Source organism: Ailuropoda melanoleuca, chromosome 4 (genome assembly GCF_002007445.2).
Source record: "Ailuropoda melanoleuca isolate Jingjing chromosome 4, ASM200744v2, whole genome shotgun sequence".
NCBI lineage: Eukaryota > Metazoa > Chordata > Mammalia > Carnivora > Ursidae > Ailuropoda > Ailuropoda melanoleuca.
Window position 1 is genome coordinate 14,648,084 of NC_048221.1, and position 13,578 is coordinate 14,661,661.

General features: G+C 49.6%; 1 protein-coding gene across 1 annotated transcript in view; it reads right to left on the reverse strand.

Annotated features, from left to right (window-relative positions):
• The window catches only part of CDCP1 (CUB domain containing protein 1), a 54,485-nt gene that overhangs the window by 1,104 nt on the left and 39,803 nt on the right, over positions 1-13,578 (reverse strand). The window contains exons 5-8 of the mRNA XM_034658169.1: positions 7,844-8,065; positions 6,444-6,824; positions 4,097-4,462; positions 1,316-1,403 (exon numbers count right to left, since the gene is read on the reverse strand). Of these exons, the coding sequence (XP_034514060.1) occupies positions 1,316-1,403; positions 4,097-4,462; positions 6,444-6,824; positions 7,844-8,065 (1,057 nt within the window). The remainder of the gene's footprint in view (positions 1-1,315; positions 1,404-4,096; positions 4,463-6,443; positions 6,825-7,843; positions 8,066-13,578) is intronic.

The window sequence follows — 13,578 nt, forward strand, 5'->3', positions numbered from 1 at the left end:
TGGTACTTGGGTGTGGACGGGCATTAGCGCTCTCCGCGCCGGAAAACAAAGCTTCACCCTCCATCTCCATGAGCCAAGAGCGGGGGATGCTGGCTTTTTAGCTGACCGGTGATTCAAAGGGAGGACATTAGCTCAATTAACATAATGGGCTGAGGGCTCACTGACTGTGGACAGGCTCCCTGTCCTTTCCTGAGATAAAAATAATCTAGTACATTTAGCTTGTAACACTGAGTGGCAGGGAGGAGGGCTTCCAAAGGCTCCTGCCTAAAGCCCTGAGATACACGCCCCTCCTTTGTGCTCCGCGGAGCCTTGACTGTCCCCCCCCAGTGTTCTGCTCAGGCCAGAAGCGGGGCAGTTCAGAGACCCTCCGCTAGCCCGGTTCCCTCCTGATGAAGAAGCAGGGGCCCGGCAGAGACTGCCCCCCAGACAAGAACGTTTCCTAGAGAAACCACAAAATGATCATTTGTTGAAAGAAGTCCTTTCCCCCTGTGTGGGAGCTGTACAATCCCATTTCACGGAGAAGAGGCTTTTCCCTGCATCTGCCGCGGGCAGCCCCTTCCTCATCAGTGGAGATGTTTCTAGACAGTTCCACCGTGGATCGGGAATTTCGGTGGTTTGCTCACGGCCCCAGTTAAAAAAAAAAAAATCTCTTTAGCTTGTTGCAAGGTTGAATTGCGTTAAGGAAAGCAATTTCCCTCTCCCTCCCGGCTTTAATCAGAACTACGCGCAGAACTGATAAAAATCTGGTGGCGGCGCGCGTCGTGTCTCAAAAGGTCAACACTGCCTTCACAAAACAGCCGCTGTCATCCTGAGGGGGTGGAAGGTGAGGTGAGTCAGGTAACTGGGCCTTCCTTCCTCTCGCCCACGGGGCTCGCTTTTTGGTACCTGTCCGGAGTCCAATAAACACGCACAAAAAGTTTAAGACAGGGGAGGAGAGCCAGCTGGGGTGGCGTGGGTTCGCTCTCCACGTGACAGAGGACGCAGGCTCAGAGGCCTGGTGCGGCCGGGCTGACGGGAGCATTTTCCTGCTACGGTCATCGCCGTGATGACCACTGTCTGATGCGCAGACAGGAAATGATTCCCAGGGGGCTCGTGCTGAGACCGCTGCGTGAAAACCGCAGGCCACCATGTCACCAGCCGCGTCTTCTGCCCCCACTGCCCCCCTCCAAGCATAACCCACATCTGGCTGCATTTAACAGCGATCCCTGGGAGAGGAATGGGAGGCAAGAAAAGTCAATAATTAACGACAGCTCTGGTCTGTGTGATCTAAGGAGGCGTCAGATCGGCTGAAGACAGTTTGAGAAATTCCACCTACTTCTTTTTCACAAAGCAAATGATGAGTCCGAGGGCAAACAGCAGCAAGGCGCCACCTCCCACGACCGCGATGATGATGACAGTCAGGTCTGTGAGCAGAGACACGAGGGAGAGGGATGAGAGACGTGGGGGTGGGGAGGCGGACGATGCACTGGGGCAGACGGTCTGCAGAGATGGCCGCCATCCCGCCCCTCCCTCCCGTACACACATGCTGCTCCTCACAGCGAGAGGAGTCGATTTCCCTTCTTCTTGACTCTTCCTGACCTGCTGGTGCTGGGGCCTTTTAGAAGCCTGGCAACTTCTTGTACTTTCTGTCTGAGGGGCAGCCAGTCAGTCACCATGTAGGAAGTCTGCCTATGCTGCGGCCGCCATGCTGTGAGGAAGCCCAAGCCGACCGTGTGGCGACTCCGGGAGGGAAACTGACCAAGGAACCCGGCGGAAAGCACCACGGTGGCAGACGCCTGTCCCCCGGTGAACCATCCCCCACCCTCTAGCTGTTCGAGGCATCTGGCGGCAGCCCCAGATATCCAAGAGCAGAGAAGAGTCACGCCGCTGTGTCCTGTCCAAATTCCTGACCCACGGAATTGTGAGCAAACAAAATGGTTTTTGTCTAAGCTACTGAATCTTGGTCTGTTTGTGAGGCAGTAACAGAGAACTAAAACCTACGGGAGGCCCTACCAGATCCCCTCCAAAGGCTATTGTGGGCTTACCCCAGGGTGTGTTCACCCTGGCGCCACAGCTCAGATGGGAGAGCAGGGCAGAGAGCTGTCGGGGAAAGCAGGAAGCAGGAGTCAGAAGTGAGGGCGCTAAGGACAGGGTCGTTTCATCTGTGCTGTCCTTTTCCTACAGTGGTACAAAGGACAAAGGAAGTAAATCAGACAGGGAGCCCTGCACCAAACAGGGATTTAGAAGTTCTCGTGTGTTCAACAAGAAAAAAAAAAAGGAGAAGTTAAGAGAGAAATAGAAGTAAATGGGGCACCTAGTTGGCTCAGCTGGAGGAGCGTGTGGCTTTTGATCTCGGGGTCATGAGTTCAAGCCCCACAGTGGGTATAGAGATTGCTTAAATAAAGAAGTAAAACTTAAAAAAAAAAATAAGTAGAAATAAATGACAGGGGCGCCTGGGTGGCTCAGTCATTAAGCATCTGCCTTTGGCTCAGGTCATGATCCCAGGGTCCTGGGATTGAGCCCCACATCAGGCTCCCTGCTCGGCGGGAAGACTGCTTCTCCCTCTCCCGCTCCCCCTGCTTGTGTTCCCTCTCTCGCTGTGTCTCTATCAAATAAATAAAATCTTAAAAAAATAAAAAAATTAAAGAAATGACAGAAAATGAATGTAAGAGAGTCAGAAAACACAGGAGCTAATCTGAGAGTAGGGGAGAGCTTCTCACTCATGGCTTTTGGTTTGCATCCGTTCTCTTCCTGCTAACCAGTTGTGTGGACTTGGGCAGACACCGCAGTGTCTCTGACCACCAGAAAGGGAACGGGCTGGGAGAAACGACCTCCACGGTCCCTTCTGGTTCCAACACTCTGGGTGATCTGCGACTACCTTGGAATAAAGGCAAACATGGCCGCACCACGACTGCCCTGCCACACATGCATTTCCTCACTGGAGGCTCTTGAGCAGATCCTGCAACTCTGAGCATGAGGCCTGCCACCGAGGGCGTTCAGTGGATTCCCGTGTTTCACTGGACTCAGTAAAAAATGCCAGTGCCAAGGGGCGCCGAGGTGGCTCAGTCGCTTAAGCGTCTGACGCTTGATTTTGGCTCAGGTCATGATCTCGGGGTCATGAGATCGAGCCCAGCGTCAGGCTCTGCATTCTTAGCACAAAGTCTACTCGAGATTCTCTCTCCCTCTGCCCCTCCGCCTGTTTGCGCGAGCACACATATGCGCATACGCTTTCTTGTTCTCTAAAAATAAATAAATACAACCTTAAAAAAAGAATGCCAGCACCACGTTCTGTGTCACGCTTTCCAGACCCCCACGTTTGAACCCCCAACACTTGAATCCCCAATGATACTTCTATGAGGTATTTACTACCATCTTCCCTCTAAGACGAGGAAGGTGAAGGGAGTGAAGAGCTTTCCCCTATGCCAGACAGAGATTAATAGTAAATGACAGTGATAGATGGATGATAAAATTGCCCTGGTTCTCCTCCCTCCCCGAACATGGCCTTTTACTATGTGACTCCACAGCTCCTCCCACCAAGAGGTGGAGTGTATTTGTTCACCCCTTGAATTGCGGCAGGCCCAAAGAATTCTGTAGAAGGGATGGTGTGAGTTCCTAACCCAAGCATCAACAGACCTTGTATGCTTCCTCCAGACTCTCTTGGGATCTCTCTGCCTCTGCCATGGGAACAAGGCCCAGGCTGGAGTGTCAGGGAGCATGGGGAGGAGAGCCAAGCAAACTAGTTATCCCAGCTGATCGTGGCTGGGCCCAGTAGTGTGAGAATGCATGGCCAAGGCCCGTGTGAGAATGCATGGCCAAGATCAGCAGAGTCCTCTAGCCATCTGCAGCTGCCCACAGGTGCACGAGTGAGTGAACCCGGAGAAGCCCAGCTCACACCAGAATCGCCCAGCCAACATGTAAGCAATAATCAATGCTGTCTTTAAGCCAGTGAGTTCTGGGGTGGTTTGTTATGTAGCATTACTGATGCAAGTGCTGACTGATACATGCCAGCCAGGACCCAAATCCCCATTTTCTGACTCGCCTCCCAGGCTTGCCCCCTACCCTTCAGCTGCCAATTTGCTGTCCACCCCTACCCCCACAAGACCTTGCAGGCCCTTACCCATAGTCCTTGGGGTAAGCAACACCCAGAAGAACAGGTCCAGCTGCTTGCCACTCACAGGGCTGCAGTTGGAGATGTTGACCCAGAAGCTATGGTGGTGGAAGCTTGGCTTGGGGAGCACATCATCCTCCAGGCTGAAGATCTCCTCGGCCTTGCTCCGCTGCTCCTGGATGATCATGAACGCACGCCCCGTCTGGCAGACAACGCCGGTCCGCTCCTTGAGGAAGGTCAGGCAGGCCACCTGGTTGCTGGGCACACTGATGTTCCAGGACACTGAGGTGAGGGACGGCAGGCCCCAGTCCCAGTTAGGGGTCCTCAGGTAGACCTTGCTTTTTGTGTCTGCGGTCACCGTGAAAACACCATCCTCTGCAGGAAAGGGGAGAGAGAAGCCATGCAAGATGTTTCACTGAATCAAAATGGATGTTAACCTATCTAGACTTTTCTAGAGTTTTCTTCAATGACAGAAAAGTTCTTCACAGGCTCATCTCGTTTTATTACACTTTGCTCTATCGCGCTTTGCAGATTCTGCGTGTTTTGTTTTGTTTTGTTTATTTTTTTTAACAAATTGAAAGTTTGTGGCAACCCTGCATCGAGCAAGTCTGTGGCACCATTTTCCCAATAGCATTTGCCACTTTGTGTCTCTGTGTCACGTTTTGGGGATTCTTGCAACATTTCAAACTTTTCCATTATATTTGTTACGGTGATCTGTGATCAGTGACTGCAACTTGCTAAAACCTCAGATGATGGTCAGCATTTTTTAGCAAGAAGTTTTTTTTGTTGTTGTTTGGGGTTTTTTGTTTTTTCTTTTTGTTTTTGCTTACAAAGATTTTATTTTTAAGTAATCTCTACACCCAGTGTGGGGCTCGACCTTACAGCCCCAAGATCAAGGGTCTCAGGCTCTACCGAGTGAGCCACGCACCCCGGCAATAAAGAAGTTTTAAATTAAGGCACGTACGTTGTGTTTTTAGACACAGTGCTATTACACACTTACTAGACTACAATATGGTGTAAATCGAACTTTTATATGCACCAGGAAACCAAAGAGCTCATTTCACTTGCTTTATGGCGGCGGTCTGGAACTGAACCCACAATATCTCCTGGGTGCCCGTATCTGCACTGTCCAAGCGCATAGCCACCGCCATGTTGTGTCTGTGGAAGACCCGAAATGTGCTCGATGGGACTGAGGAGCTAAATTTTAAATTTTGTAACTGATTTAAATATAAACTGCCACATGTGGCCAGTGACCGTTGGTCAGCACAAGATTAGAGTCTCAGGTTTGGTGCTCAGGTCTTTTGAACAAAACCAATCAACCAAACAACAACAGAGAAACCCAGGCTAGTTCACGAAACCGCTGGTCATCTCTGAAAGCTTCCTTTCAGAAACACCCTGGACATAGCTAAGATTCACCGGACACTCTGCTCCACGGTGGGACTGCTAGAGAGCGATTTCTGAGATTAAACTGCTTCCGGTTCTGGGAAAAATGGTAGAAATACACAGCCGAAGACCTCCGACAGACACACCACCTGAGCTTCCGGTGAGATGGCACTCCAACGTTCCACACTGAGGAGGGTAGGGCTTGTTTCCCAAGACTCCCCAGAAGGAGTTTCTCGGGGAGCTGGGGAGATTATCAGGCAGCCTGCACTGACCTTAATCTCCTGCCCAAAGATTCGTCTCCCTCCCCACTCGAGTCTCTGGGAACAAAGTATGAAGTAAACCTCAGATAAAAGTCTTGGTCAATTTTTAAATGGCCTCTGAGTTGGACCCACTTGTAATGGCGACTGTGACTTTGAAAACCAACCACGGGAGAGCTCACCGTTGTGAGGGGTGTAGACCCCACTGGCCTCGCAGGACGGGCTGCACCCCTGTGCTGAGAACAGGACCCTGGCGCTCTGGAGACCCATCTCTCCCCCGTCTGCCTTCCTCTGGGCACTCCGTGCCACATGCCGAATTGCCAAAGCCGACTCACAAAAACGCCTGCGTCAGGATTTTCACGCTACCACCTTCCACATCTGGGACCCGGGACTATTTGGTTAGCTCTCCCTGATGCCCCTGCTTGCTTCCAAAAAAGGCTTGAACCTGATTATCTGTTCTGCTACCTGCCAACTGTCACCTCCCACTGTCAGAGTCTTACTTCTAACTCCTGGGATGTTCCACACTAGGTGAATGGTGAAGTCTGGAGGAGGACATGCCACCTTGCAGATTTCTTGGGGAGAGGCCCAGCCCGCTCAGCTCTCCCTACTCTTGAAGTTGACAACTTAATGAAGACGATCACAGAAGCAAAATACGAGGGATGCCCAACCAAGCAAGGGGCAGGGAGATGGGGAGGGAGAGGGGGAGACCTCCTTACCTTTGAAGAAGGGTATAAAGGACACGGTCAGGCCCTGCCTGGAGGCCTCTTGTTGGAAGCTGGGCGCAAAGGTGCGGAGGGTCACCGAGATGTTCTGTTTCACCTGGATCTGCTCGATGGAGCCTCCAGGGCAGAAAGAGCCAAAGTAGAGGTCCTGGCCGGGGACGGCGCCGGCCACCAGGTAGCTGAAGCTTGTGTTGCAGACCTTCTCTTGCGTGTGCTGCCGCAGCTTCTGGGAGGGCACCAGAGCCAGGCTCAGCTTGCCCTTAGGCACCAGCAGCTTCCAGGAGAAGTCGTGCAGCTGCACAGGCAGCTGGAGGATGTCCCCAGGCACCTGGAGGGAGTAGGACCTCCTGTGGCAGTACCGGTGGTCCGTGCAGCCTGGAAAAGAGGGGCTCATGGTACCGGGCAGGGAGCAGACCGGCGGTGTGTCCTCCCCAGCTGTAGAGACCGCCCCAGGCTTTCTTGCTTTTCCCTTTGGTCTCTCCTCTCCCACTCCGTCCCCCACTCCAGGCTCCCTGATGCTCCTTTGCTTGCTGCCCCTCTCTCCGTCTCACGTTCTTACTCTGCCCTAAGTTGGCACACCAACACCTGGGAAGTATTTAGGGGTGCGGTGTTCTCTTCCTGTGTGTCGGCCTCTCTTCTGTGTCTCTGAGTCTCAGATGCTAAGTATGGGCAGGGCAGAGGCTTTTCCTCCACCCTGCTTCCCAACGTCCCCGACTGTGGGGAGGTAGCTTGGGGCAGCGGTCAGAGCAGGGATGGCATCGGGGAGGTACCAGCTGGCGACCCAGCTCTGCCACTTCCTAGCGGGGAAGGCTGCCTCGCGTCTTGTGGCCCCAGCGGCTGCATCGTAGAAACTCTAAGAGTATCCATGCTGGAGGTCCTGCCGGCCCAGCAGGGAGGGGACTAGGGGTTTTGCTGTTCTCCATTCATCAAACATTTATTACGTGACTAATACATGTCCAGCACCACCAGGGGCTAAAGGGACAAAAAAATGGAACAAGCCACAATTCTTGACCTCAAGACTCTCGGTCTCATGCAAGAGGAGACAAGTGCACGGTGAGTCTGGAGGCGGGGATGGGGGGCATGGGGGGTGGGGAGGCTACACAGAGGAGAGGATCTCAGGAGAGATGCTGGAAGGCTGGGCAGAGGACACGAGCATGACCTCGCGAGTGCCATGCACTTCTGAAGGATGCCCGCTCCCACTGAGGCTCTGGTCCTAGCAGGGCACATCCCCACCTCACTGTCTGCTGCCTGCCCTTGCTCACCCTGCACCAAGGACGACATCTCGGATCACACTACATACAGCCCACCCAGCAGACCCCACTAAGAAGACACGGCGGCGGGGCAGCGAGAGCGGCCCACAGCGACGGAGGATGGTGCTAACCACGGGGGCGTACTTATGGTTTTCTCAGCGTTCATCCACAGGCGAGTCAGGTTATCACAAAGGAAGGAGATCCTGTGTTTGGAGCCGGAGGTCAGGGTGAGGTTGTTGCTGCAGGTCCGAGACTCCAGACACACGAAGCAGCCAGGGACAAACTTGCGGCTAAGCTTGATGGGCCGCGGCTCGATGGTGAGCGACATGGCCTGCTCATTACTCAAGTCGACCAGGTAGATTTTATCTGAAACCACGAAGGGAAAACAGGTCTGAAACAGGGATCAGCAGCCACCCCGCGAAGGGGCGAAAATTAGCACAAAACCTCTCAAGGCTGTGGACCATTGGAAACATGTTTTATTATTATATTATTATTATTATTATTATTATTATTATTATTATTTGTTTTTAAAATTTTTTATTTATTTTTTTATTATGCCATATTAGTCACCATACAGTAGATCATTAGTTTTTGATGTAGTGTTCCATGCAATATGTGCCCTCCTTAATACACACCACTGGGCTAGCCCATCCCCCCACCCCCAACATGTTTTATTATTAAGAGAATATACAAGCGGGTGCCTGGGTGGCTCAGTCAGTTAGGCATCTGCCTTCGGCTCAGGTCATGATCCCAGGGTCCCGGGATCGAGCCCCGCATTGGGCTCCCTGCTCATTGGGAAGTCGGCTTCTCCCTCTCCCTCTGCCCCTCCCCCACTTGTGCATTCTCTCTCTCTCTCTCACATAATAAAATCTTAAAAAAAAAAAAAGAACATACAAGAACTTTGGAAGAAATTTAAAAAGAAAAATAATGGCCTGAATTTCTACCACCCATATTTAACTGCTTTGAATTCATTTTAGTCCTTGTTCATATGCATGCATATTTTCAACTGCTTAAGAGTATATACAAACTTTTATACTCAGCTTTTACTTTATTACTTTCCACAGGTTTACTTATTGTTGCATACAGTTTTCATATTCACGAGTCTTTGAAAATATTCGCTAATTTAGTGGCTGCGTGATAGTTAACACGTGAGATTTGCCACTGTTTATTGAAATATTCTCCTCTTACGAAGAGTCATTAGCCGCAATGTGGCATTAGCATGGGGATAGAAGATTCAGAGATATTGTATTTCTTCATAGATGTTATTATTATTCACAGATATTATTCCGTCAATATTATAATTTAGTCTCTAATAAGTGCTATATTTCAAATAAATGAGAAAAAGATGGACCACTCCTGGCTGGGCCGGACCTATTTCTCCCATGAGTAAAAGAATAAAATAAGACTGGTATTTCAAAGCAAAGAGAATATCCTTATAAATGTGGAGTGTAAATTATAAAAGAAAAAAAGATTTAGGGATCTGACAATAGGTGCCAAAACACTGAAGGACAAGGGACACATCAGGAGGAAATACTTGTCAGATGGATGGATGGAGCAGTTCACAGAGAGGGAAACTGAAATGTTCACATATTCAAAATATAAAGAGCTCTTGGTATCACTTGCAATACCACTCGTCATCACAGAAAAGCAAATTAAAACGAAGAGTAGAAGGTGAGGATGAAAGCCTGCACCCTTGGGACCCCAGCGGTGTGACCTGGGACTATTTGCCTGTGTTTGCACGGCAGCTCCGGAACTGTGGAAAACAGACACCATGTAATATGGGAAGGGTTAAATACTCTGGAACATTCATGAACAGAATATTATTTAGCACTTAGAAAGAAAGAGGGAGATCTAGGGGCGCCTGGATGGCTCAGTCCGTGAAGCGTTTGCCTTCAGCTCAGGTCGTGATCTCAGGATCCTGGGATCGAGTCCCGCACTGGGCTCCCCGCTCGGCGAGGAGTCTGCTTCTCCCTCTCCCTCTGCCGCTGCCCCTGTTTGTGCGTATGCTCGCTCATTCTCTCCCTAATAAATAGATAAAATCTTAAAAAAAAAAAAAAGAGGGAGATCTAAATACACTGATCTAAGAACTTCCAAGATACAGTATTGACCAAAACAGCAAGTGTAGGACGATATGTACACTACGACATCGATCGATTACACAGTCTCGGCATCAAATGTAATCGCCATTTCTAAGTGTATGTACTTATGTATGTAAATGAAGAGAAACAAGATCTGGAGAGAAATATAACAAATCCGTAACTGTGGTTACCCCAGGAGAGGAGCCAAGAGCAGGGCATCACACACTATTTGGAATACCTCTGCTGGCTGACTGAGCCTCTCGAGGGTGATCTGACCAGATTGCTTCCTGGGGATCCCGTAACATCTGCATGTTCAAGTCTCTTCTCTTGGGTTCGTTGGATTCCCCCAGAGAAGAGCCCACCATCCACCAAACGGAGGAAACACTCTCAGGGCTTCCCACGAAGGAAGCAGGATGGGGCCTCGAGAGTCAGCACATCAATCTTACTCAAGCCGCCTGTGTTCAGCACCTTTACCTTCATTGCAACTGGGATCTTTGGGTCAAAAACGTCCCTTCTCCAGGGAAGAAACTCCTATCTTCTGTTGCCCGGGGGAGGAGTGTTCCGGGGCTGCCTGGTGGATCTGGGGCTGGCGTGGCTTCCCCCACTTTTAGTCCCTGTTCTGAAGGTGACTTGTTGCCAATTCCTGCCTTTGAAAGTTTCTTCTCGGTGTTTCCCACTGTGAGATTAGATTCTGCACTTTCAGGTCTGCTAAATCAGTCACTTCTCTGCGTCCCATGCTGGGAAATGTTAGAATATTGTTTCCTTTCCATTTATCATTTCCCTTGGAATTTATGCTTTTAGAAATGTTTTAAATGCCATTACAGTGTGGTTTAAGAAGGAAGCGAGTCTCTCTTTAATGGGAAGTCCTCATTTTCCAATTAGTTGTCTGCTTTTCCCATCAGAAAGTGAACTTCAGGGGCGCCTGGGTGGCACAGCGGTTAAGCGTCTGCCTTCAGCTCAGGGCGTGATCCCGGCGTTATGGGATCGAGCCCCACATCAGGCTCCTCTGCTAGGAGCCTGCTTCTTCCTCTCCCACTCCCCCTGCTTGTGTTCCCTCTCTCGCTGGCTGTCTCTATCTCTGTCGAATAAATAAAAAAAAAAAAAAAAAAAAAAAAAATCTTAAAAAAAAAAAAAAAAGAAAGTGAACTTCAGGGCTCTCTATAACCTGCATTATCTGGCACATGGTCAAGAGGCCATGATGCGTCAGGTTGTTAATCCTCATGATATCCTGGAGAGGGAGTGTGTCAGTCAGCTCAGGCTAAATTACGCTGCAGTAACAAATGGTCCCCATATCCGAAGGGTTAGGATAACAACGAATTATTTTTCATTCACCTTACACATCCATTGTGAGCTGGCTGTAGCGCTGGAAGATGTCTTTTTCTTTTTTTTTTTTTTTAAGATTTTATTTACTTATTTGAAAGAGAGAGGGAGAGCATGAGCAGGGGGAGAGGCAGGCTCCCCAGTGAGCAGGGAGCCTGACATGCACTTGTTTCTAGGACCCCGGGATCAGGACGTGAGCTGAAGGCAGACGCTTAACCAACTGAGCCACCCAGGCGCTCCATGTCTTTTTAATTCTGAGGTCTGGGCCAAAGGAGAAGGCTCTGTGACACGTCAGTCCCCTGACAGAGTTTGAAAGGTGAACCAGAGGATGGGTGCTGAAGCTTCTGCTTGGAAGGGGAAACACTCACTTCCACTCATATTTCATTGGTAGAAGCAAACTCACGTGGCCAAGCGTGTAGCCAATGGGGTAGCGAATCTAATCTTGCCCCGGAAGGGGTGGTGAAGATTTTGGAACAAATACACAATCTAGCATAGCAGGGTTCATCACACCCAGTTGACAGACAGGGAAACTAGGGCCAGGAGATGGTGAGACTAGGATTCAAGTCCACATCTTCCAGATTACAAAGCCTGTGCTGTTTCTGCGATGCTCATGGCCTCTGTGGACCTCAGCTTCCTCTCCTCTGGCAGGTGGCCGTGCAGAGCAGACAAGAAACCGTGGGAACCCTGGGCCTGGTTTCCGGAAGCTCAGATATGGATGATGCCCCCTTTGAAAAAACCTACCAACAGCCATCTGATCCCAAGATGAGAGCAAAGTTGTCCCTTGATGTGCATTAGAAATGCACCAAATTTGTCAGACTTGCTTTAGTTCAAAGGCAGTTTCTTAAATATTGATGGAAGGCCTGTTTTTACGACCCACACGGTACTCCAGTGATGGCCTGCCACCATAAATGGACCTTTCCTTTGGGACGCTCAAAGTTTAGATTTGTTTAAGGTAATACTGCTTTCAACATGTCGATTTTATAAACTACAAATCTGAAGCTTAGAAAGGTTAAGTAACTTGTCCCAAGTCACAGAGCTCGCCAGTAGCAGCCTGACTCCCAAACTCGCTAACCACTGGCTATAGCTTTCCTGGACTTTTTTGTCATGTAATTTACATACAGTAAAATGCACAGTTCTTAAGTGTTCAGTGTGAAGAGCTTTGTCAACTTTACATATACATCATACTTATCACCCAGAGCAAAATCTAGAACATGTCTATTATCCCAGAAAGGTCCTTTGTGCTCCTTTCCGATCAATTTTGCTTGACTTCTAGTCATGCCCCAGAAAGGCCATGACTTTCTGATTTCTACCATTGCAGATTTCGCCTGTTCTAGAACTTTCTATAAATGGAATCATAGGATATATACTCTCCTGTCTGGCTTTTTCCCCTCAAGAAAATGTATTTAAGGCTCATCCGTGTTGTTGTGGATATCAGTCGCTTTTTCCTTGTCATCGCAGAGTGGTGTCCCACAGAATGAATATACCACACTTGTTTGTTCCTAGATTGATGGAGATGTAGGTTGTTTCCAATGATGAGTAAAACTGCTGTATACATATCCTTTTATAGATCTTTGAGTAGACTTACAGTTTCATTTCTCTAGATTGTTCTCTCAAGTGATTGTGCCTTTGTACCCTCCTGCCAGCCATGTGTCCGGGTTCCAGTGCCCCACGTTCTTGCCAACATTTGGTGTTGCCAACCTTTCACATTTTAGCTGTTCTGGTGGGTGCGGAATGGTCCCATGCTTTTAGAGTTCATATTTCTTTTGAAGGTCACTGTAGAAGGATCAAGGACAGTGAGGAGACACCCCACACTTGAGCCAAAACAGACAGTGGCGTTTGTTGAGGAAAACGATCCTGATTCTGGGGCAAGATGGACCTTGCTCCGCGGGGAGCGTCAGGAGGACCCTGGCCTCCGGGTTCATACATCGCCAGGTATCTGGCTTTCCAGTTCTACAGACACAGCCCATTTGTCAGAAATTTGATGTGGCTTCTTTCCACAGTTTTGGTTGGCTCTCGGGGTAGACACGGTAAATTCCCACGTTGCCGAAGGCTTGTGTTCACAGGTGGCTTCAGGGGTCTGGACAGGAGGGAAGGAGGCAGCTGTCACCTGTCACAGGTGAGGTGGGTGCTTTAAAGGGAAATGTCAGTATCTACATCTGTGAATCTATAAAAAGATAAGGCAGATTTTACTCAGTGTCTCCTGAGTGTGCTGACAAGTTGCCTTATCCTACCCTCCCCAGGAGGAGGACGACAGGTGTGAGTGTCACCAATTCACAGCTGAAAGAGACCTCAGAGAGGTTCCAAGTATTTGCTCCAGGCTAGGAACTAATGGATGTTTCCCATGGCAAGGGATCCCATATTGTTTCTACAACACTGCACGTTTCCTTCCTGTAATTAACACTTGAGCTGGAGGTTTGAAAAGACACCTCTGCTCACCCTCCCAAAAAAAGACAACCTTTCACTATTTGATACTTCCTGACA